Here is a 25583-nt window from a genome sequence, read left to right on the forward strand (position 1 = left end):
AATTTATTAAATGGATACAGATGTCACACAATTAAGGTGGATTGTATGTCATACAATGAAATGTGCTGGTGAAATGATCCATTCCACCTTAAAATGTGGTTTGGTGTGAGGTGGTGTTGGCAGCAGTAGCCATTTCATGCTGCACCATGTCCTACCACGCTGTCATAACAAGCTGAAACGCGCCCGAGATAGTCTACACTGTACATGGATAGAGTGCACAAGCTAAAAAGCCCAATGGGATATTCCTGTGCGTGTTATAACTTTTGAGGTAAGTTCATCGACAAATCACCAGACTGTTCTTTGTGTCCTCGCTGCTCTGTTGCCATTTTGTTGATTTGTTACGTTTGGTCTGGTATGATATTAATTTGTGGATGTCCATCATCCATTTCGTATGATATGTTACGAATTCCAATTCGTTGTGGCTAACATTAGCTAGATGCCTGGGTCATTCCTATAGCCCGGTGCCCCCAGGAAATATCACCTTATTTAGTGTAAAATGTGGATTCCAAAGGGCTTTAAATATCAAGTTAGGTGTCCTTTACTATAAAAACGCAAATATATGGATGTCGAAGTGAGTTTTATGCATTTTGTTTTTAGTGTGTGTCGGCGTTTTTGCCATGTCCCCGGCTGCTATTCATCAACTTATGAAAAATATTAGGTATTAAATATACTGAACAAAAATGGAAACACAACATGCAAAGTGTTGGCCCCATGTTTCATGGGCTGAAATAAAAGATCCCAGAAACTTTCCATACACACACAAGGCGTTTTTCTCTAAAATGTTCTGCACAAATTTGTTTACATCCATGTTAGTAAACATTTCACAGGTGCACCTTGTGCTGGGGACAGTAAAAGGCCACTCTTTAATGTGCAGTTTTGCCACACAACACAATACCACAGATGTCTGCAGGAATGTCCACAAGAGCTGTTGCCAGATAATTGAATGCTCATTTCTCTACCATAAGCCTCGAACAACTCGGACAACTGATGAAGCTGTGGGTTTGCACAACTGAATAATTTCTGCATAAACTGTCTCAGGGAGGCTCATCTGCATGCTCGTCGTCCGCACCAGGGTCTTGACCTGACTGCAGTTAGGCGTCGTAACCGACTTCAGTGGGCAAATGTTCACTTTCGCTGGCCACTGGCACGCTGGAGAAGTGTGCTCTTCACAGATTAATCCCGGTTTTAACTGTACCGGGCAGACGGCAGACAGCATGTATAGTATCGTGTGTGTGCGAGCGGTTTGCTGATGTCAGCGTTGTGAACAGAATGCCCCATGGTGGTGGTGGGGTTATGGTATGAGCAGGCATAAGCTTTGGACAACGAACACAATTGGATTTTATCAATGTCAATTTGAATGCACAGAGATACAGTGATGAGATCCTGAGGCCCATTGTCGTGCCATTCATCCCCTGCCATCACCTCATGTTTCAGCATGATAATGCATGGCCCCATGTCGCAAGGATCTCTACACAATTCCATTGAGCATGTTTGGGATGCTCTGGATCGATGTGTACGACAGTGTGTTCCATTTCCCGGCAATATCCAGCAACTTCGCACAGCCATTGAAGAGGAGTGGAACAACATTCCACCGGCCACAATCAACAACCTGATCAACTCTATGCGAGGGAGATGGGTTGTGCTGCATGAGACAAATGGTGGTTACACCAGATACTGACTGGTTTTCTGATCCACACCCCTACCTTCGGGTTCTGTGCCCGGCAGTCCCAGCTATGAAATCCATAGATTATTTTACATTGTAGAATAATAGTGAAGACATCAAAGCTATGAAATAACACATATGGAATCATGTAGTAATCAAAAACGTGTTTAACAAATCAAAATATATTTTATATTTGAGATTCTTCAAAGTAGCCACCCTTTACCTTGACAGCTTTGCACACTCTTGGAATTCTCTCAACCAGCTTAATGAGGTAGTCACCTGGAATGCATTTCAATTACAATGTAGAAAATAGTAAAAATAAAGAAAAACCCTTGAACGAGTAGGTGTGTCCAAACTTCTGACTAGTAAATATATACTTTTCCTGAAAAACATGAGGACCAAAAGGCACCGCATGGTAGGAATGACCAGGCGAACGCTAATGTTAGCTAGGTGGCTAACCGTTAGCTAGGTTAGGGGTTAAGGTTTTTTATTTAACTAGGCAAGTCAGTTAAGAACATATTCTTATTTACAACGACAGCCTAGGAACAGTGGGTTAACAGCCTCGTTCATGGGTAGAACGACAGATTTTTACTTGTGAGCTCGGGGATTCAATCTAGCAACCTTTAGGTTACTTGCCCAACGCTCTAACCACAAGGCTACCTGCCACCCCAAGGTTAGGAGTTAGGCTAATGGGTTAACCCTCTATTGCACACAGTTTGTTTTTTCATAATACATTTTTATCCATCTTATTTTTTGGAAGATTTAGGCTTTCGGGTAATGTATCAATAATAAAAAATATATACTTTGACCCCAAAGAGCAATATAATTTTTTTCCTCAGGGAAACGCTGTGCCATAAAGCTACTAAAACACCAAGGAAAATCTGATATTTTCATAACATTTATTAAGTGAAATATAAATTCAGCAAAAAAAGAAACGTCTTCTCACTGTCAACTGTGTTTATTTTCAGCAAACTTGTGTAAATATTTGTGTGAACATAACAAGATTCAACAACTGAGACATAAACTGAAAAAGTTCCACAGACATGTGACTAACAGAAATGGAATAATGTTAGGGGCCGCTTCCTTGCTGAGCGGCCTTTGAGGTTATGTCAATATAGGACTCATTTTACTGTGGATGTAGATCATTTTGTACCTGTTTCCTCCAGTATCTTCACAAGGTCCTTTGCTGTTGTTCTGTGATTGATTTGCACTTTTCGCACCAAACTATAGTTTGTTAACAAGAAATTTGTGGAGTGGTTGAAAAACTAGTTTTAATGAAGGCTACCCAAAACGTTTGACGCAAGTTAAACAATTTAACGGCAATGCTACCAAATACTAATTAAGTGTATGTAAACTTCTGACCCACTGGGAATGTGATGAAGGAAATAAAAGCTGAAATTAATCATTCTCTCTTCTATTATTCTGACATTTCACATTCTTAAAATAAAGTGGTGATCCTAACTGACCTAAAACCCGGAATATTTACTGCGATTAAATGTCAGGAATTATGAAAACTGAGTTGAAATGTAGTTGGCTAAGGTGTATGTAAACTTCAACTCACTATATATATATATATATATATATATATATATATATATATATATACACTGCTCATAAAAATAAAGGGAACACTTAAACAACACATCCTAGATCTGAATGAAAGAAATAATCTTATTAAATACTTTTTCTTTACATAGTTGAATGTGCTGACAACAAAATCACACAAAAATAATCAATGGAAATCCAATTTATCAACCCATGGAGGTCTGGATTTGGAGTCACACTCAAAATTAAAGTGGAAAACCACACTACAGGCTGATCCAACTTTGATGTAATGTCCTTAAAACAAGTCAAAATGAGGCCCAGTAGTGTGTGTGGCCTCCACGTGCCTGTATGACCTCCCTACAATGCCTGGGCATGCTCCTGATGAGGTGGCGGATGGTCTCCTGAGGGATCTCCTCCCAGACCAGGACTAAAGCATCCGCCAACTCCTGGACAGTCTGTGGTGCAACGTGGCGTTGGTGGATGGAGCGAGACATGATGTCCCAGATGTGCTCAATTGGATTCAGGTCTGGGGAACGGGCGGGCCAGTCCATAGCATCAATGCCTTCCTCTTGCAGGAACTGCTGACACACTCCAGCCACATGAGGTCGAGCATTGTCTTGCATTAGGAGGAACCCAGGGCCAACCGCACCAGCATATGGTCTCACAAGGGGTCTGAGGATCTCATCTTGGTACCTAATGGCAGTCAGGCTACCTCTGGCGAGCACATGGAGGAGAAATGCACTGATGGAGAAATGCCACCCCACACCATGACTGACCCACCGCCAAACCGGTCATGCTGGAGGATGTTGCAGGCAGCAGAAAGCTACCCACGGCGTCTCCAGACTCTGTCACGTCTGTCACGTGCTCAGTGTGAACCTGCTTTCATCTGTGAAGAGCACAGGGCGCCAGTGGCGAATTTGCCAATCTTGGTGTTCTCTGGCAAATGCCAAACGTCCTGCACGGTGTTGGGCTGTAAACACAACCCCCACCTGTGGACGTCGGGCCCTCATACCAACCTCATGGAGTCTGTTTCTGACCATTTGAGCAGACACATGCACATTTGTGGCCTGCTGGAGGTCATTTTGCAGGGCTCTGGCAGTGCTCCTCCTGCTCCTCCTTGCATAAAGGCGGAGGTAGCGATCCTGCTGCTGGGTTGTTGCCCTCCTACGGCCTCCTCCACGTCTCCTGATGTACTGGCCTGTCTCCTGGTAGCGCCTCCATGCTCTGGACACTAAGCTGACAGACACAGCAAACATTCTTGCCACAGCTCGCATTGATGTGCCATCCTGGATGAGCTGCACTACCTGAGCCACTTGTGTGTGTTGTAGACTCCGTCTCATGCTACCACTAGAGTGAAAGCTCCGCCAGCATTCAAAAGTGACCAAAACATCAGCCAGGAAGCATAGGAACTGAGAAGTGGTCTGTGGTCTCCACCTGCAGAACCACTCCTTTATTGGGGGTGTCTTGCTTATTGCCTATAATTTCCACCTGTTGTCTATTCCATTTGCACAACAGCATGTGAAATGTATTGTCAATCAGTGTTGCTTCCTAAGTGGACAGTTTGATTTCACAGAAGTGTGATTGACTTGGAGTTACATTGTGTTGTTTAAGTGTTCCCTTTATTTTTTTGAGCAGTATATATAATCACAATTACAACAATACTGAATGAACAATTAACACTTATTTTAACTTAACAGAATACGTAAATACAATCTATTTAGTCTCAAATAAATAATGAAACATGCTCAATTTGGTTTAAATAATGCAAAAACACAGTGTTGGAGAAGAAAGTAAAAGTGCAATATGTGCCATGTAAAAAAGCTAACGTTTAATTTCCTTGCTCAGAACATATGAAAGCTGGTGGTTCAATATTCCCAGTTAAGAAGTTTTAGGTTGTAGTTATTATAGGAATTATGACGTGTCGACTATTTCTCTCTCTACCATTTGTATTTCATATGCCTTTGACTATTGGATGTTCTAATAGGCAGTTTAGTATTGCCAGCCTAATCTCAGGAGTTGATAGGCTTGAAGTCATAAACAGCGCTGTGATCAAGCATTGCGAAGAGCTGCTGGTAAACGCAGGGAAGTTGAAATGAATGCTTACGAGCCTGCTGCTGCCTACCACCGCTCAGTCAGACTGCTCTATCAAATATCAAATCATAGACTTAATTATAATAAAGTAAACACAGAAATACGAGCCTTTGGTCATTAATATGGTCAAATCCGAAAACTATAATTTCGAAAAATGAAAAAAAACGTTTATTCTTTCAGTGAAATACGGAACCGTTCCATATTTTATCGAACGGGTGTCTAAATATTGCTGTTACATTGCACAACCTTCAAGGTTTTGTCATAATTACGTACAATTCTGGCAAATTAGTTAATATTGCCTGCTAACATGAATTTCTTTTAACTAAATATGCAGGCTTAAAAAAATATACTTCTGTGTATTGATTTGTGCTTTTGTTAAATCATCACCTGTTTGGCGAAGTAGGCTGTGATTTGATGATAAACTAACAGGCACCGCATTGATTATATGCAACACCGGACAAGCTAGTTAATCTAGTAATATCATCAACTATGTGTAGTTAACAGGTCATTATGTGAAGATCGATTGTTTTTTTATAAGATAAGTTCAATGCTAGCTAGCAACTTACCTTGGCTCCTTGCTGCACTCGCGTGCCACGCAGTCTCCTCGTGGAATGCAATATAATCGGCCACAATCGGCGTCTAAAAAAATGCCGATTACCGATTGTTATGAAATCTTGAAATCGGCCCTAATTAATCGGCCATGCCCATTAATCGGCCAACCTCTTGTCAAAATCAAAGTAACAGTCAGTATCTGGTGTGGCCACCAGCTGCATTACGTACTGCAGTGCATCTCCTCCTCATGGACTAAACCAGATTTGCCAGTTCTTGCTGTGAGATGTTACCCCACTCTTCCACCAAGGCACCTGCAAGTTCACAGACATTTCTGGGGGGAATGGCCCTAGCCCTCACCCTCCGATCCATCAGGTCCCAGACGTGCTCAATGGGATTGAGATCCAGGCTCTTCGCTGGCCATGGCAGAACACTGACATTCCTGTCTTGCAGGAAATCACGCACAGAACGAGCAGTATGGCTGGTGGCATTGTCATGCTGGAGGGTCGTGTCAGGAAGAGCCTGCAGGAAGGGTACCACATGAGGGAGGAGGATGTCTTCCCTGTAACGCACAGCGTTGAGATTGCCTGCAATGACAACAAGCTCAGTCAGATGATGCTGTGACACACAGCCCCGGACCATGACGGACCCTCCACCTCCAAATTGATCCCGCTCCAGAGTGCAGGCCTCGGTGTAACGCTCATTCCTTCGATGATAAACGCGAATCCGACCATCACCCCTGGTGAGACAAAACCGCGACTCGTCAGTGAAGAGCACTTTTTGCCAGTCCTGTCTGGTCCAGCGACAGTGGGTTTGTGCCCATAGGCGACGTTGTTGCCGGTGATTTCTGTTGAGGACCTGCCTTACAACAGGCCTACAAGCCCTCAGTCCAGCCTCTCTCAGCCTATTGCGGACAGTCTGAGCACTGATGGAGGGATTGTGCGTTCCTGGTGTAACTCAGGCAGTTGTAGCCATCCTGTACTTGTCCCCCGGGTGTGATGTTCCTGTGCATGTGTTGTTACATGTGGTCTGCCACTGCGAGGATGATCAGCTGTCTGTCCTGTCTCAGGCGTCTCACAGTACGGACATTGCAATTTATTTTCCTGGCCACATCTGCAGTCCTCATGCCTCCTTACAGCATGCCTAAGGCACGTTCACGCAGAATTTATTTTTTATTTATTTATTTCACCTTTATTTAACCAGGTAGGCAAGTTGAGAACAAGTTCTCATTTACAATTGCGACCTGGCCAAGATAAAGCAAAGCAGTTCGACAACATACAAAAACACAGAGTTACACATGGAGTAAAACAACATACAATCAATGATGCAGTAGAAAAATAAATAAATATAAAAAAAATAAAAAAAAATAAGACTATATACAATGTGAGCAAATGATGTGAGATAAGGGAGGTAAAGGCAAAAAAATGCCATGGTGGCAAAGTAAATCAAGTACAGCAAGAAAAACACTGTAATGGTAGATTTGTAGTTTGAAGAAAGTTCAAAGATAAAATATAAATAATATGGTGCAAAGGAGCAAAATAAATAAAATAAATAAATACAGTAGGGGAAGAGGTAGTAGTTTGGGCTAAATTATAGATGGGCTATGTACAGGTGCAGTGATCTGTGAGCTGCTCTGACAGCTGGTGCTTAAAGCTAGTGAGGGAGATAAGTGTTTCCAGTTTCAGAGATTTTTGTAGTTCGTTCCAGTCATTGGCAGCAGAGAACTGGAAGGAGAGACGACCAAAGGAGGAGTTGGCTTTAGGGGTGACCAGAGAGATATACCTGCTGGAGCGCGTGCTACAGGTGGGTGCTGCTATGGTGACCAGTGAGCGGAGATAAGGGGGGACTTTACCTAGCAGGGTCTTGTAGATGATCAGGAGCCAATGTGTTTGGCGACGAATATGAAGCGAAGGCCAGCCAACGAGAGCGTACAGGTCGCAGTGGTGGGTAGTATGTGGGGCTTTGGTGACAAAACGGATGGCACTGTGATAGACTGCATCCAGTTTATTGAGTAGGGTATTGGAGGCTATTTTGTAAATGACATCGCTGAAGTCGAGGATCAGTAGGATGGTCAGTTTTACGAGGGTATGTTTGGCAGCATGAGTGAAGAATGCTTTGTTGCGAAATAGGAAGCCAATTCGAGATTTCACTTTGGATTGGAGATGATTGATGTGAGTCTGGAAGGAGAGTTTACAGTCTAACCAGACACCTAGGTATTTGTAGTTGTCCACAAATTCTAAGTTAGAACCGTCCAGAGAAGTGATGCTGGACAGGCGGGCAGGTGCAGGCAGCGATCGGTTGAAGAGCATGCATTTAGTTTTACTTGTGTTTAGGAGCAGTTGGAGACCACGGAAGGAGAGTTGAATGGCATTGAAGCTCGTCTGGAGGGTTGTTAACACAGTGTCCAAAGAAGGGCCAGAAGTGTACAGAATGGTGTCGTCTGCGTAGAGGTGGATCAGAGATTCACCAGCAGCAAGAGCGACATCATTTATGTATACAGAGAAAAGAGTTGGCCCAAGAATTGAACCCTGTGGTACCCCCATAGAGACTGCCAGAGGTCCAGACAGTAGGCCCTCCGATTTGACACACTGAACTCTGTCAGAGAAGTAGTTGGTGAACCAGGCGACGCAATCGTTTGAGAAACCAAGGCTACTGAGTCTGCTGATGAGGATGTGGTGATTAACAGAGTCAAAAGCTTTGGCCAGGTCAATGAATACGGCAGCACAGTATTGTTTCTTATCGATGGCGGTTACGATGTCGTTAATGACCTTGAGCGTGGCTGAGGTGCACCCATGACCAGCTCTGAAACCAGATTGCATAGCGGAGAGGGTGCGGTGGGATTCGAAATGGTCGGTAATCTGTTTGTTGACTTGGCTTTCGAAGACCTTAGAAAGGCAGGGTAGGATGGATATTGGTCTGTAGAAATTTGGGTCAAGAGTGTCACCTCCTTTGAAGAGGGGGATGACAGCAGCTGCTTTCCAATCTATGGGAATCTCAGACGACACGAAAGAGAGGTTGAACAGGCTAGTAATAGGGGTTGCAATAATTTCGGCAGATAGTTTTAGAAAGAAAGGGTCCAGATTGTCAAGCCCAGCTGATTTGTAGGGGTCCAGATTTTGCAGCTCTTTCAGAACATCAGCTGAATGGATTTGGGAGAAGGAGAAATGGGGGAGGCTTGGGCGAGTAGCTGTGGGGGGTGCAGTGCTGTTGAATGCAGTAGGGGTAGTTAGGTGGAAAGCATGGCCAGCCGTAGAAAAATGCTTATTGAAATTCTCAATTATAGTGGGCTTATCGGTGGTGACAGAGTTTCCTATCCTCAGTGCAGTGGGCAATTGGGAGGAGGTGTTCTTATTCTCCATGGACTTTACAATGTCCCAGAACTTTTTAGAGTTGGAGTTGCACGAAGCGAATTTCTGTTTGAAAAAGCTAGCCTTGGCGTTTCTAACTGCCTGTGTGTATTGGTTTCTAACTTCCCTAAAAAGTTGCATATCGCGGGGGCAGTTCGATGCTAATGCAGAACGCCACAGGATATTTTTGTGTTGGTTAAGGGCAGTCAGGTCTGGGGAGAACCAAGGGCTATATCTGTTCCTGGTTCTAAATTTCTTGAAAGGGGCATGCTTATTTAAGATGGAGAGGAAGGCATTTAAAAAAAATAACCAGGCATCCTCTACTGACGGGATGAGGTCAATATCCTTCCAGGATACCAGGGCCAGGTCGATTAGAAAGGCTTGCTCGTTGAAATGTTTCAGGGAGCGTTTGACAGTGATGAGTGGAGGTCGTTTGACCGCTGACCCATTACGGGTGCAGGCAATGAGGCAGTGATCGCTGAGATCTTGGTTGAAAACAGCAGAGGTGTATTTAGAGGGCACGTTGGTTAGGATGATATCTATGAGGGTGCCAGTGTTTGCGGCTTTGGGGTTGTACCTGGTGGGTTCATTAATAATTTGTGTGAGATTGAGGGCATCAAGCTTGGATTGTAGGATGACTGGGGTGTTAAGCATGTCCCAGTTTAGGTCACCTAGTAGCACGAGCTCTGAAGATAGATGGGGGGCAATCAGTTCACATATGGTGTCCAGAGCACAGCTAGGGGCCGAGGGGGGTCTATAGCAGGCGGCAACGGTGAGAGACTTGTTTTTGGAGAGGTGGATTTTTAAAAGTAGAAGTTCAAATTGTTTGGGTACAGACCTGGATAGCAGGACAGAACTCTGCAGGCTATCTCTGCAGTAGATTGCAACACCGCCCCCTTTGGTCGTTCTATCTTGTCTGAAAACGTTGTAGTTAGGGATGAAGATTTCAGAGTTTTTGGTGGACTTCCTAAGCCAAGATTCAGACACAGCTAGGACATCCGGGTTGGCAGAGTGTGCTAAAGCAGTGAATAAAACAAACTTAGGGAGGAGGCTTCTAATGTTAACATGCATGAAACCAAGGTTATTACGGTTACAGAAGTCATCAAAAGAGAGCGCCTGGGGAGTAGGAGTGGAGCCAGGCACTGCAGGGCCTGGATTCACCTCTACATCCCCAGAGGAGCAGAGAAGAATAAGTATGAGGGTACGGCTAAAAGCTATAAGAATTGGTTGTCTGTGACGTCCAGAATAGAGAGAAAAAGGAGCAGGTTTCTGGGGGCGATAAAATAGCTTCAAGGTATAATGTACAGACAAAGGTATGGTGGGATGTGAGTACAGAGGAGGTAAATCTAGGCATTTAGTGATTATGAGAGAGATATTGTCTCTAGAAACATCATTGAAACCAGAAGATGTCATAGCATGTGTGGGTGGAGGAACTGAGAGGTTGGATAAGGTATTATGAGCAGGGCTAGAGGCTCTACAGTGAAATAAGCCAATAAACACTAACCAGAACAGCAATGGAGAAGGCATATTGACATTAAGGAGAGGCATGCTTAGCCGAGTGATCAAAGGGTCCAGTGAGATTCAGACAGCTAGCCGGGCCATAGGTAGCAAGCTGGTGGAAGATGGGAGGGAGGTCTGTTTTTAGCCACCTCGTGCGTTTCCGTCTGTGGGTTAGTGGGGTTCCGTGTGGAAGGGGGGGACCTGTCCAAGTTGGCAAAATAGTTAGTTATAGTGGCCCAAGAAAAGTGTCCGATAGACCTATTCAGATCGCAGCCGAAAAGACAGCTAACGATTAGCGGGCCGCAGATGGGCGATCAGGTTACGTCGCGACGGAGGGGCCAGTTGGATAACTCCCTCGGGCAGATAACGTCGGTGGTCCAGTCGTGAAGACCCGATGGGGCTCCACATCGGCAGTAAAACGGGTCAGGATAGGTGAGTTGTAGCCCAGGAGACACTTCAGCTGGCTAGCTCAGGAATAGCCCAGGAGTGGCTGACGGAACTCTTCAGCTGGCTAGCTGGCTAGCTCCGTAATAATGTGTGTTAATTCCATGACCGACGTTGCCAATAGTCACTCAGGTAGCAGCTAGTTAGCTGCAAGATCCAGGTGTAAATGTCCAGAGCCTGCGGTAGAAATCGGGGAAAGGAGAGAGAATAGGTCCGGTATGCTCTGGTCTGAGTCGCGCTGTACAAAAACTGGCAATAGCTTTTCGAGCTAATGGATAGCTGAGGACAGCTAACCGTGGCTAGCTGAACTTCAACGTTAGCCAGTGAAAATGGCTAACCTCTTGCTAGCTTCTGTTGTGGAATTCAGATGAGGTAAATAATACTTTCTTTTTTAAATTGGTGAGGCGGGTTGCAGGAGAGTGCTTTGAGGTTGAGTTTTTAGAATAAAAAAAAAATATATATATATAAAAAGATAAGTGAAGAAAAAATATGTAAATATATATATACACGGGACACGACAAGAGGAGGGTAGAGGACGTCTGAACTGCTACGCCATCTTGGAAGAAGTGTGAGCAGTGACCCTGGGCATCTTTCTTTTGGTGTTTTTCAGAGTCAGTAGAAAGGCCTCTTTAGTGTCCTAAGTTTTCATAACTGTGACCTTAATTGCCTACCGTCTGTAAGCTGTTAGTGTCTTAACGACCGTTCCACAGGTGCATGTTCATTAATTGTTTATGGTTCATTGAACAAGCATAGGAAACAGTGTTTAATCCCTTTACAATGAAGAGCTGTGAAGTTATTTGGATTTTTACGAATTATCTTTGAAGGACAGGGTCCTGAAAAAAGGACGTTTCTTTTTTTGTTGAGTTTAGTAGAAACAAGCACTCTTACAAGTTGGGCATGAACTAGTGTCTCACTGCCTCTCAAACCTGTGTGGTAGACCAGAGGGTTTGGTCAAGACCGCTCTGGATAAGAGCGTCTGCTAAATGACGTAAATGTAAAAAAGACGTTTACACAGATCAGACACGGACAGAGTATGATTAGCTCGGTTTCAAGGGTGTTTATTTAAATAATAAATCAAAAAGAAAAGGATAGGTCTCCCCCATGAGACCTTGTGGTCTTAGGCTTGTGTGCAGGTTGTGTGCAGGTGCTCGGCCATGGAAACCCATTTCATGAAGCTCCCGACGAACAGTTCTTGTGCTGACGTTGCTTCCAGAGACAGTTTGGAACTCAGTAGTGAGTGTTGCAACCGAGGACAGACAATTTTTACGCACTACGTGCTTCAGCACTCGGTGGCCCCGTTCTGTGAGCTTGTGTGGCCTACCACTTTGCAGCTAAGCCGTTTTTGCACCTAGACTTTTCCACTTCACAATAACAGCACTTACAGTTGACCGGGGCAGCTCTAGCAGGGCAGAAATTGGACGGACCGACTTGTTGGAAAGGTGGCGACGATGCCACGTTGAAAGTTATGGAGCTCTTCAGTAAGGCCATTCTACTGCCATTGTTTGTCTATGGAGATTGCATTACTGTGTGCTCGATTTTATACATCTGTCAGCAACGAGTCTGGCTGAAATAGCCAAATCCACTAATTTGAAGGTGGTGTACACATACTTATGTATATATAGTGTATCATACTAATTTGAGTGTCCCAGATTTTAGTTTACTATGTTACATCTAGCCTATGAGACCAGACTGGTACTTTGGAGTGAACTTTTCTCTGTAGTTAGCAACCTGGCACCCACGAGTGAACTTCCCGTTCTAGTCAAGTACCTCAAATCCACAATGATTTTTTGATCGCAGACCAGAATTTGTAAATTCTTAAGCCTTTACCGTGTACCTATGTTTGTCCTCTGTTGTTTGCCTTTCTTGGATTACTGAAATCCATACTTTTTAATAAAAGGTTAATCAAATACAACCATCGACTGTTTCCTCATTACTGTTACACTAAGATGGCAACTCATCACGAATGTGCCAATTGAATCTTAACAAGGTGAAACAGTCGGTGGTTGTATTTGATTAACATTTTATTAAAAAGTATGTATTTTAGCAAGCAAAGAAAGGCACACAGAGGACAAACATAGGTACACAGTAAGGGTTTTAGAATTTAAATGTTTTCAGTATTGACTGCATGGTGAGTCGGAGGTTCATAAAAAAATTATAGTCTACGCTCAACTCCGTACGTGGAATCATCGTAGAGGTGAGGTACTTAGCTATGCCCATTTATGCTGGTAGCTCAGATAGCTTAGCTATACACTTATAGTCTTGATATGAACATTTGCTGCTAAACTTTATACGACAGTACTTTAAGCTGTCAAATGGAATGAACTAGCATTGCTATTTAGCCGGCTATGTTAGGGGAAGCTCCTATTCCAGAACAAGATTTTGCAATCACTGTGCAATAATCTGTCACATCTCCTGTGTATATTTGAGGTCGGGTATGTCATGGGGCAGGCAAGGACTACTGTCACAGAGTTTTCTTTGCTATTGCTCTGTATTCTTCCTAAAAATGTATTATTCTATAGCCAAATTTTGCATGGAAAACATGTTGGTCACTAGGTCACGCAAATGAAATGCATTTTCATTGACCAACGTTATACTACCTTTCCTAGAGAGGAGACCTAAGATCTCTGAGACCCTGAGATGAGCAGACCCCAGGATGAGTTGGCGGAGGAGGGGGAGGAGGTGTTCAGGAACCTTACAGAGGTAAAGAAGAGCCAGATAGTGATGCCCTGCCATGCCAACCACCGGCAGGAGCTCAGTGTGGGTCAGCTGCTCAAATGGATGGACTCTACAGCCTGTCTTTCAGGTGTGTTCTCACTCACAATGGGCCTTTGGGAATAGGCCAATTGATCCAGTTTTGGATGATAGATTAGTTGATTGAATGATATCTCATATACACCCGCGTCATGCTCAGTAAGGCCTTTGCATAGACGGAGATGGCATAGATTCTCACTATGAAACATAAACACAATGTAACACTGTAATATTTTGTGACACTGACCAGCATTTTTTCACAGATAAAAACAGCTGAGATGTTCCTAGGACATCTGAATACTTCACTGTCACCTAAACTCCTGGAGTAGTAGACTGTGCTGATGATAACATTTTACATTTTAGTCATTTAGTAGACGCTCTTATCCAGAGCGACTTACAGTAGTGAATGCATACATTTCATACATTTATTTTTAATTTTTTCTCCGTACTGGCCCCCCGTGGGAATCGAACCCACAACCCTGGCGTTGCAAACACCATGCTCTACCAACTAAGCTACAGGGAAGGCTATAACAGATTAAATATTATTTGTAGAGTTGTAACTTTTGTTACTCAGTTTAAGGTAAAAAATATGAACAGTATTTAGTGACTGAAAGACCATACTGTTCCTACTGATGTGTTGCTGTGACGTAAATGGCTGTCATGAGAAAATGACTCTTACACTCACTAGAACCAACACACTTCGCACACAAGGCTAAGTGTGTTGTAATGTTGAGCAGTAGTCCATACAGTATTAACTGTAACATATCTATTATTATATCTTTACTTGGCTCATCGTGCTCTAGCGACTCCTTGTGGCGGGCCGGGTACCTGAAGGCTGACTTTGGTTGTCAATTGAACAATGTTTCTATCAGAGCTAAGGATAAGCCTCAGATGCAGACAGTTCAAACCACAGAAGTTTATTTACAAAATAGGGGGCAGGCAAACGACAGGTCAAGGGCAGGCAGAGGTCGGAAATACAGGGCCGAGTCCATAAGCTGCAGGCAGGCTCGGGGTCAGGTCAGGCAGAATGGTCAAAACCGGAAGAACTAGAAAACAGGGACAAAAGAGAACACAAGTACGGAAAAAACACACTGGTAGGCTTGATGAGACAAGATGAACTGGCAACAGACAAACCGAAAACACAGGTATTTTTTTATTTCACCTTTATTTAACCAGGTAAGCTAGTTGAGAACAAGTTCTCATTTACAACTGTGACCTGGCCAAGATAAAGCAAAGCAGTGCGACACAAACAACAACACAGAGTTATACATGGAATAAAGAAGCGTACAGTCAACACAATAGAAAAAAAGAAAGTCTATATACAGTGTGTGCAAATGGCGTGAAGAGGTAAGGCAATAAGTAGGCCATAGTAGCGAAGTAATTTAGCAGATTAACACTGCAGTGATAGATGAGCAGATGATGATGTGCAAGTAGTGATACTGGTGTGCAAAAGACCAGAAAAGTAAATAAAAACAAAATGGGGATGAGGTAGGTAGGTAGATTGGGTGGGCTATTTACAGATGGACAATGTACAGCTGCAGCAATCGGTTAGCTGCTCAGATAGCTGATGTTTAAAGTTAGCGAGGGAAATATAAGTCTCCAGCTTCAGCGATTTTTTTGGAATTCGTTCCAGTCATTGGCAGCAGAGAACTGGAAGGAAAGGCGGCCAAAGGAGGTGTTGGCTTTGGAGCGCGTGCTACGGGTGGGTGTTGTTATCGTGACTAGTGAGCTGAGATAAGGCGGAGCTTTACCTAGCATAGATTTATAGATGACCTGGAGCCAGTGGGTCTGGCGACGAATATGTAGCGAGGGCCAGCCAACTAGAGCATACAGGTCGCAGTGGTGGGTGGTATTACATTTACATTTTACATTTTAGTCATTTAGCAGACGCTCTTATCCAGAGCGACTTACAGTAGTGAATGCATACATTTCATTTCATACAATTTTTTTTCTTCTTCGTACTTGGCCCCCCGTGGGAATCGAACCCACAACCCTGGCGTTGCAAACACCATGCTCTACCAACTGAGCTACGGGGAAGGCTATGAGGGGCTTTGGTAACAAAACGGATGGCACTGTGATAGACTGCATCCAGTTTGCTGAGTAGAGTATTGGAAGCTATTTTGTAGATGACATCGTCGAGGATCGGTAGGATAGTCAGTTTTACTAGGGTAAGTTTGGCAGCATGAGTGAAGGAGGCTTTGTTGCGAAATAGAAAGCCGATTCCAGATTTGATTTTGGATTGGAGATGTTTGATATGAGTCTGGAAGGAGAGTTTACAGTCTAGCCAGACACCTAGGTATCTGTAGTTGTCCACATATTCTAGGTCAGAATAGTGATGCTAGTTGGGCGGGCGGGTGCGGGCAGCGAACGGTTGAAAAGCATGCATTTGGTTTTACTAGCATTTAAGAGCAGTTGGAGGCCACGGAAGGAGTGTTGTATGGCATTGAAGCTCATTTGGAGGTTAGTTAACACAGTGTCCAAAGAAGGGCCAGATGTATACAGAATGGTGTCGTCTGCGTAGAGGTGGATCAGGGAATCACCCGCAGCAAGAGCGACATCGTTGATATATACAGAGAAAAGAGTCGGCCCGAGAATTGAACCCTGTGGTACACCCATAGAGACTGCCAGAGGTCCGGACAACAGGCCCTCCGATTTGACACACTGAACTCTGTCTGCAAAGTAGTTGGTGTATAAATGCACAGGGGATAATGGGGAAAATGTGTGACACCTGGAGGGGGGTGGAGGCAAGCACAAGAAAGGTGAAACAGATCAGGGTGTGAAAATGTCCTCCGACACATTGGTGCGGCTGGCTTCCGGGTTAAGTGGGCTGGTGTTAAGAAGCTCGGTTTGGCGGGTCATGTTTCGTAGGACTTATGGCTTGACCTTCACCTCTCCCGAGCCTGTTGGGGAGATGCAGCAATGAGACAAGATCGTAATATCATGAAATTGGGGGAAAAAAGGGGCTAAAATTATTATTTTTTTAAATAAAATAATAACACGAGGAATGAATACACAGTGAATAACAAATAACAATAACGAGTAAAAATAACATGGCTATATAGAGGGAAGACCAGTACGAGTCGATATACAGGGGTACGAGCTAATTGAAGTAGCTATGTACATTCACCCTCTAGACAGGAAGTGACAAGTCACTGTGTTCTTACTCAACACAGCTGAAAGGCATGCTGGGTGTCCTTGTGTCACCGCCTCGGTCGATGACATCCACTTTGAACACACTATTGGGTAAGTGTCTGTGTTGTTGATTCACCTTCCTCATTATAAGTTATCAAAGTCGTTCTGGACTTGGTGTTCTTTGACAAGAAGCCTTGGTCCGGGTGGTATACCTTTACATGTTAGACATACAGTGGGGGAAAAAGGTATTTGATCCCCTGCTGATTTTGTACGTTTGCCCACTTACAAAGAAATGATCAGTCTATAATTTTAATGGTATGTTTATTTGAACAGTGAGAGACAGAATAACAACAAACAAATCCAGAAAAACGCATGTCAAAAATGTTATAAAATGATTTGCATTTTAATGAGGGAAATAAGTATTTGACCCCTCTGCAAAACATGACTTAGTACTTGGTGGCAAAACCCTTGTTGGCAATCAGAGGTCAGACGTTTCTTGTAGTTGGCCACCAGGTTTGCACACATCTCAGGAGGGATTTTGTCCCACTCCTCTTTGCAGATCTTCTCCAAGTCATTAAGGTTTCGAGGCTGACGTTTGGCAACTCGAACCTTCAGCTCCCTCCACAGATTTTCTATGGGATTAAGGTCTGGAGACTGGCTAGGCCACTCCAGGACCTTAATGTGCTTCTTCTTGAGCCACTTCTTTGTTGCCTTGGCCGTGTGTTTTTGGTCATTGTCATGCTGGAATACCCATCCACGACCCATTTTCAATGCCCTGGCTGAGGGAAGGAGGTTCTCACCCAAGATTTGACGGTACATGGCCCCGTCCATCGTCCCTTTGATGTGGTGAAGTTGTCCTGTCCCCTTAGCAGAAAAACACCCCCAAAGCATAATGTTTCCACCTCCATGTTTGACGGTGGAGATGGTGTTCTTGGGGTCATAGGCAGCATTCCTCCTCCTCCAAACACGGCGAGTTGAGTTGATGCCAAAGAGCTCCATTTTGGTCTCATCTGACCACAACACTTTCACCAGTTGTCCTCTGAGTCATTCAGATGTTCATTGACAAACTTCAGACGGGCATGTATATGTATTCTTGATCAGGGGGACCTTGCGGGCGCTGCAGGATTTCAGTCCTTCACGGCGTAGTGTGTTACCAATTGTTTTCTTGGTGACTATGGTCCCAGCTGCCTTAAGATAATTGACAAGATCCTCCCGTGTAGTTCTGTGCTGATTCCTCACCGTTCTCATTATCATTGCAACTCCACAAGGTGAGATCTTGCATGGAGCCCCAGGCCGAGGGATATTGACAGTTCTTTTGTGTTTCTTCCATTTGCGAATAATCGCACCAAATGTTGTCACCTTCTCACCAAGCTGCTTGGCTATGGTCTTGTAGCCCATTCCAGCCTTGTGTAGGTCTACAATCTTGTCCTTGACATCCTTGGAGAGCTCTTTGGTCTTGGCCATGGTGGAGAGTTTGGAATCTGATTGATTGATTGCTTCTGTGGACAGGTGTCTTTTATACAGGTAACAAACTGAGATTAGGAGCACTCCCTTTAAGAGTGTGCTCCTAATCTCAGCTCGTTACCTGTATAAAAGACACCTGGGAGCCAGAAATCTTTCTCATTGACAGGGGGTCAACTACTTATATCCCTCATTAAAATGCAAATCAATTTATAACATTTTTGACATGCGTTTTTCTGGATTTTTTTGTTGTTATTCTGTCTCTCACTGTTCAAATAAACCTACCATTAAAATTATAGACTGATCATTTATTTGTCAGTGGGCAAACGTACAAAATCAGCAGGTGATCAAATACTTTTTTCCCCCACTGTACAGTAAAGAACTGGAGCCACAGCTTAGATTGTGGATTTGTTATTTTTACCATGCCTAGTGTGGTTGACATAGTACACTAGTGGAAATGGGTGTATGTTTTTTTCAGGGTTGGACAGGTGGTCAACATCAAGGCCAAAGTCAACCGAGCTTTCAACACTAGCATGGAGGTCAGGCCATGTTCAAACCCTATAACACCTAAATAAGACCTATAGTTTTATCCTAACGGATGGATTTCTGGCTGGACAAATAGTTGAATTCCTGTGATTTTTATCCTTTGTGATGCTTTGTATGTGTCTCAAGGTTGGCATCGTGGTGAACTGTGAGGACCTGTTCAGCGATAGCCACTGGAGGGTGTGTCAGGCATTTGCCACGTTTGTCACCCAGCGCACTACGGGAGGAAAGGTGAGATTTGATTGGGGACATAGTGTGTGGAAGAACGTTAATGACAGGAAACAGATGCTGTGATGGTGTGTAAGAGTTGATGTTGAGTAATGTTGAGTTGACTGTGTGTGCATATGCTCTCAGGTACTATAATAACCTGGTGTGTGTGTGTGTGTGTGTGTATGTGTGTGTGTGTGTGTGTGTGTGTGTGTGTGTGTGTGTGTGTGTGTGTGTGTGTGTGTGCGTGCATTTGTGTGCGTGCATTTGTGTGCTTGTGTATGCATGTGTTTGTGTGCGTGAGTGCGTGCGTGCACGCATTTGTTTGTGTGCACGCGTGTGTCCCCCACAGGTGCAGCTGCGTCCATTGGTCCCCCGTACCCAGGAGGAGCAGGTGGAGCACAGCCTAGCAGCTGAGAGGAGGAGGATGAGGCTGGTTCACGCTGACATCATGAAGGACCTGCTCACCAACAGGGCCTTTCAACAAGGTCAGTCGCCGTGGCAATGACCTCTGCAGGAGGACTATCTTCACTATTGGAACTGTAATGGTGTATGACACTTTATGCTACAGTGCATTCGGAAAGTATTCAGACCCCTTGACTTTTTCGACATTTTGTTAGGTTACAGCCTTGTTTTAAAGTTGACTAAATTAATGTATTTTTATCTACAGACAATACCCCATAATGACAAAGCAAAAACAGGTTTTTATAATTTTTTGCAATTTTATAAAACAAAAAAAACAGAAGTAGCTTATTTGCTCCTGAGTGGCGCAGCAGTCTAAGGCACTGCATATCAGTGTTAGAGGCGTCACTACAGACCCTAGTTCGATTCCAGGCTGTATCACAACCGGCTGTGATTGGGAGTCCCATAGAGCGGCATACAATTGGCGCAGCTTCGTCCGGGTTAGGCTTGGCCGGGGTAGGCCATCATTGTAAATAAGAATTTGTTCTTAACTGACTTGCCTAGTTAAATAAAGATACAATGTACATAAGTATTCAGACCCTTTTCTATAAGACTCGAAATTGACCTCAGGTGCATCCTGTTCCCATTGATCATCCTTGAGATGTTTCTACAACTTGATTGGAGTCCACCTGTGGTAAATTAAATTGATTGGACATGATTTCGAAAGGCACACACCTGTCAATACAAGGTCCCACAGTTGACAGTGCATGTCAGAGCAAAAAATAAGCAATGAGGTTGAAGGAATTGTCCGTAGAGCTCCGAGACAGGATTGTGTCGAGGCACAGATATTGGAAAGGGTACCAAAAAAATTCTGCAGCATTGAAGGTCCCCAAGAACACAGTAGCCTCCATCATTCTTAAATGGATGACGTTTGGAACCACGAATACACTTCCTAGAGCTGGCCTCCCGGCCAAACTGAGCAATCGGGGGAGAATGACCATGGTCAGGGAGGTGACCAAGAACCCAATGGTCACTCTGACAGAGTTCCAAAGTTCCTCTGAGGAGATGGTTGAACCTTCCAGAAGGACAACCATCTCTGCAGCACTCCAGCAATCAGGTCTTTATGGTAGAGTGGCCAGACGGAAGCCACTCTTCAGTAAACGGCACATGACAGCCTGCTTGGAGTTTGCCAAAAGGCACCTAAAGCCTCTTAGACGATGAAAAACAAAATTCTCTGGTCTGATGAAACCAAGATTGAACTCTTTGGCCTAAATGCCAAGCGTCACGTCTCGAGGAAACCTGGCACCATCCCTACAGTGAAGCATGGTGGTGGTAGAATCATGCTGTGGGGATGTTTTTCAGCAGCAGGGACTGGGAGACTAGTCAGGATCAAAGGAAAGATGAACGGAGCAAAGTACAGAGAGATCCTTGAGGAAAACCTGCACCAGAGCGCTCAAGACCTCAGACTGGGGCTAAAGTTCATCTTCCAACAGGACAACGACCCTAAGCACACAGCCAAGACAATGTAGAAGTGGCTTCAGGACAAGTTTCTGAATGTCATTGAGTGGCCCAGCTAGAGCCCGGACTTGAACCCGATCGAACATCTCTGGAGAGACCTGAAAATAGCTGTGCAGCGACGCTCTCCAACCTGACAAAGCTTGAGAGGTTCTGCAAATACAGGTGTGCCAAGCTTGTAGCGTCATACCCAAGAAGACTTGAGGCTGTAATCACTGCCAAAGGTGCATCAACAAAGTACTGAGTAAGGGTCTGAGTACTTATGTAAGTCTGATATTTCAGTTAACCCTTTTTTTATAAATTTGCAAACATTTCTAAAAACCTGTTTTTGCTTTGTCATTATGGGGTATTGTGTGTAGATTGATGAGGGGAAGAAACAAATTTGATCAATTTTAGAATAAGGCTATAACGTAACAAAATGTGGAAAAAGTCAAGGGGTCTGAATACTTTCCAAATGCACTGTAAGTAACGTTGAGTTTGTGTGCTGACAGGTGCTGTAATAACCTGTGTGTTTATGTGTGTGTGTTAGTGGAGGTCCAGGAGGCTGAGAAGGCGGTGCCAGCAGAGAGGACGCAGGTAGAGAGTGTAGAGCTGGTTCTCCCTCCTCATGCCAACCACCAGGTCAACACGTTCGGAGGACAGATCATGGCCTGGATGGAGAACGTGGCTACTATCGCTGCTAGGTACGTGGCTACTATCGCTGCTAGGTACGTGGCTACTATCGCTGCTAGGTACGTGGCTACTATCGCTGCTAGGTACGTGGCTACTATCGTGGCTACCCCCCCGCCCCACACACACACACACACACACACTGCTGAACAATAAATCAAATGGCCACCCGGACTATTTACATGGACCCAAAACCCCCCACCCCCTGTGTTTTTACACTGCTGCTACTCCCTGTTTATTATCTATGCATAGTCACTTTACAAATGACCTTGACTAACCTGTACCCCCGCACATTGACTCTGTACCAGTACCCCCTGTATATAGCCTTGTTATTGTTAGTAAGCATTTCACGGTAAGGTCTACACTTGTCGTATTCGGCGCATGTGACAAATAACATTTGATTTGACACACACACACTGTTAAACAAGAACAGAAAAAACACACAAGCAGAGTGTGATAAGAATGTAATTACACAGTATTGTATCATCTTCATCTTCATCCTCCTTCTCGTCTTCCTCCTCCTTCTCTCATTCCTCCACTCCCTTTTCTCACTCCTCCTCTTCATCCCCCTCTCCCTACTCCACCTCTTCCTCCTCCTCTCCAGTCGTCTGTGTAACGCCCACCCCACCCTGCGGAGCATTGACATGTTCCATTTCAGGGGTCCCTCACAAGTGGGCGACCGGCTGGTCCTCAAAGCCATCGTAAACAACGCATTCAAGAACAGGTGAGCTTTAAATCACATACTGTATAAAGCAAGGCTATAAATTGGTTTGACTGTGACAGTTTTTTGTATTTGAGTATTTCAAATCAATGGTGATAAGGATCGGGAGAACTTGTGCTCACATTATTGATTGATTTATTGAGTCATTTTTTGATTCATCTTGAATAAGTTCAAATTTGAGTCATTAACTTACATTGGAATGTTGAGCTGACCTGAGATGGTCATGTGATTGGCTGTGTCCCTGTGATGTCGCAGCATGGAGGTGGGCGTGTGTGCAGAGGCCTATCAGGGGGAGGAGCCTCTGAGGCACATCAACAGCGCCTTCATGATCTTTGAGGTCTGCGACAGGGATGGCAAGCCCTGCACGTTGCCAAAAATACAACCTGAACCCCTGGTCAGAGTCAACCAGTTCTCATTCAAATTTGAGTGAAATTAGATAAAAAAATTCTATACATTTTTATTTAGATTTTTATTAGCAGTTAATGAACAGTAACTACCTAAGGACCCTATTTCACAATATTGTCCTCCTGTCTTATTTAACCTCTTTCACTGACAGGAGGGAAGGAGACGGTATCAGGAGGCCATCGCTAGAAAGAAAATACGACTTGACAGGTGAAGAGAAGGATACTTCCTCTGAGTAACTTTAATCGTGACTGCAATGTAGCCTGCAAAGTGTATGGTGTACACAATAGAATATTGTAACAGATCTCTGTGTGTCCATTCAGGAAGTACATAATATCCTGCAAGCAGACCGAGGTGCCCTTATCTGTACCGTGGGACCTCAGCAACCAGGTAAAGGACGACGAGAGACCTTAACGTCAAACAGTACAGAATACACCCTCTGGTTCTCATTCTGGTTCTCCCTCACCGTAGCAGTTGAAACAGTTTAGAATAGTACAGAGGTTAGAGTTGACATGTTTATTAAGATCCAAGATTGATCTAGAATGATTAGCACATCTTAGTCACGAGTAAGACCAAAGGTCATACATGCATGGGCCGATTTTATGGACTGTCCAATCACCTGGGCCTTGATATCAATTATAAAATGTATCGCCAGGTGATTGCGTGAGTGCTAAAGTGCTATGTCATGTCTAACTCTCCCAATGAACACATTGTGCTTACTGTGTTTGAAGCTGAACAAGTGTCAAATGGGAACAATAACTTTGAATGTATTTTGAATGGCTGCAGGTGTACCTGAGCTACAACAACGTGTCTGCTTTGAAGATGCTGGCTGCCAGAAACAACTGGGTTTTAAACTCTGAGAAAAACAAGGTGAGCTGGGTTGAGACTTTTATTTAGGCATAATGGATAGGGAGCCACTGTGGGACACAGGCTATGGCCACGAGGGCCCAGAGTTTTTCTCGATCACAGTGCCAAACTAGGAAAAACTCTGGGCTCATGTTAAATTCAGGACTAATCATGGCTTATGTAATCCCTCTCTGGCCCACAGGTGAGCCTGTACACCTTGGAGCAGAAGCAGGTGTTGAGTTTTAAGATTGAGTTTGAGGCAGACGTCCCGGCTGAGAGGGTCTTCATGGTGCTCTCTGACCTCAGCAAGAGAGTGGAGTGGGATCCAAACTACGAGTGGGTATCTTGGGTATCTGTATGCACAGACACAGGACCCTCTCTTATGTGGTGTATAAGGCCTCAAGAGTATACACAGCAGCCTCCTGCACTGCATAGTATGTGTCACTGGCTTCTCCTGATTTCATGACCTTCCCTGTGTAGGAGGTGTGAGCTGATTCATAGGGTGGACGATGATGACTTTCTGTACCGCGTGGTGACTCCCTCCATATGCCGGGGTGGGGTCAGTAGCAGCCCTTCAGCCAATCAGGGAGGGATGGTCCAGGACTTCATCCTCCTGGCCTCCAGGAGACCGCCGTGTGACAGCGGGTGAGTGGCAGACTGACAGACAGGCAGACAGACAGGCAGACAGACAGAAAAATAGAGAGACAATGTGATAGAAAGAGATTCTTTTCTTTTCAAGGGACCCTTATGTTATTGCTCTGTGTTCGGTCACTCTACCCACACACCCTCCTACAGAGGGCTACAACAGAGGGGAGGTGCTGTGTGCTGGCTTCAGCATCATGGAGGTCTCCAACACTGTATCCAAGGTAAGAAAGTGTGCAACCAGTAACAAATTGTTTGCCCAATGTGTTTGTAGTCTCTTGAATTACCACTGGTAAAATGACCATGACCGGTGGCAACTTTAATGATGAGGACAACTCCTATCCTGTTTGGCCCTCCTAGATCTCCTACTTCAACCAGGCGTCTCCCGAGGTCCTGCCCTACATCTCCACAGACATCGCCGGGCTCTCCTCCAGCTTCTACGGCACCTTCTGCACCTGTAGTACCTTCCTCCAGGACAACAGGGACAACCCTACCCCCAAAGACCAACCACCCTCCTCCACACTGAATAGTACACTACTGTAACCCCCTATCCTCACCACACCTGACCCCCTCACCCTCGATGAGTATTGTGCTGATGGATTTAACAGACTGCTATTAGATGATCTGATTTAGTTCAAGTCTTATTTTATTAGACTGAATAATGTAATGAGCATGTTCATAAATCTGTTTGTGCTGTCTTGCCAACTCCTATGGCCATTGACAATGACCGTAAAATATATCTGGGACCAGGCTAATGAAAGAGGAGCATCTACAGCAAACATTTTTGGGGGCACTGATGGTTTTTAACAATGTTTTGCATCTCCAATTATAACATGTGAAAATTATGAGACAAATGTAAATTGTGTTTTAAGTTTTCCAGAGAATGAATACTAACGAGATGTTTTTTTACTGAGAAGGGCTCTGTATTTTACATTTTTATAAAGGGTCAGAATACAGAAAGTAACACTGCGTTTTATGATATTTTTTATGATGAGGCATTCAAATGTTTCAGCCTAGTTACACATAAGATAAGAATATCATATCTTAAACTACGGGCAATAAAGTTTTATATATATATTTTTTAAAAATTAACTACAAAGATTGTACAAAATTATTGCTAACAATTTTACAATAAATATATTACAATTAAATG

The 25583-nt window shown here is 44.1% G+C and overlaps 1 protein-coding gene across 4 annotated transcripts; it reads left to right on the top strand.

The window, feature by feature from the left end:
• Positions 1–100: 100 nt before the first annotated feature.
• Positions 101–25581, top strand: LOC106599151 (acyl-coenzyme A thioesterase 11). 4 transcript variants are annotated; one of them, XM_082973320.1, is made up of 16 exons: positions 101–268; positions 13746–13942; positions 17064–17133; positions 18962–19022; positions 19156–19257; positions 19586–19721; positions 21680–21833; positions 22424–22543; positions 22796–22934; positions 23097–23152; positions 23266–23332; positions 23729–23812; positions 23991–24124; positions 24269–24433; positions 24584–24654; positions 24791–25581. In XM_082973320.1, exons 2-16 carry the CDS (start codon positions 13777–13779, stop codon positions 24889–24891), a joined length of 1626 nt encoding a protein of 541 aa, XP_082829446.1. In that variant the 5' UTR covers positions 101–268; positions 13746–13776; the 3' UTR covers positions 24892–25581. The 4 variants fall into 4 exon arrangements, with proteins under 4 accessions (XP_082829446.1, XP_082829445.1, XP_082829444.1 ...); XM_082973319.1 differs by having other exon boundaries at positions 105–268; positions 22796–22877; positions 24528–24654; XM_082973318.1 differs by having other exon boundaries at positions 106–268; positions 24528–24654.
• The last annotated feature ends 2 nt before the right edge of the window (positions 25582–25583 follow it).

This window comes from Salmo salar, chromosome 03, assembly GCF_965601325.2.
Source record: "Salmo salar chromosome 03, fSalSal1, whole genome shotgun sequence".
NCBI lineage: Eukaryota > Metazoa > Chordata > Actinopteri > Salmoniformes > Salmonidae > Salmo > Salmo salar.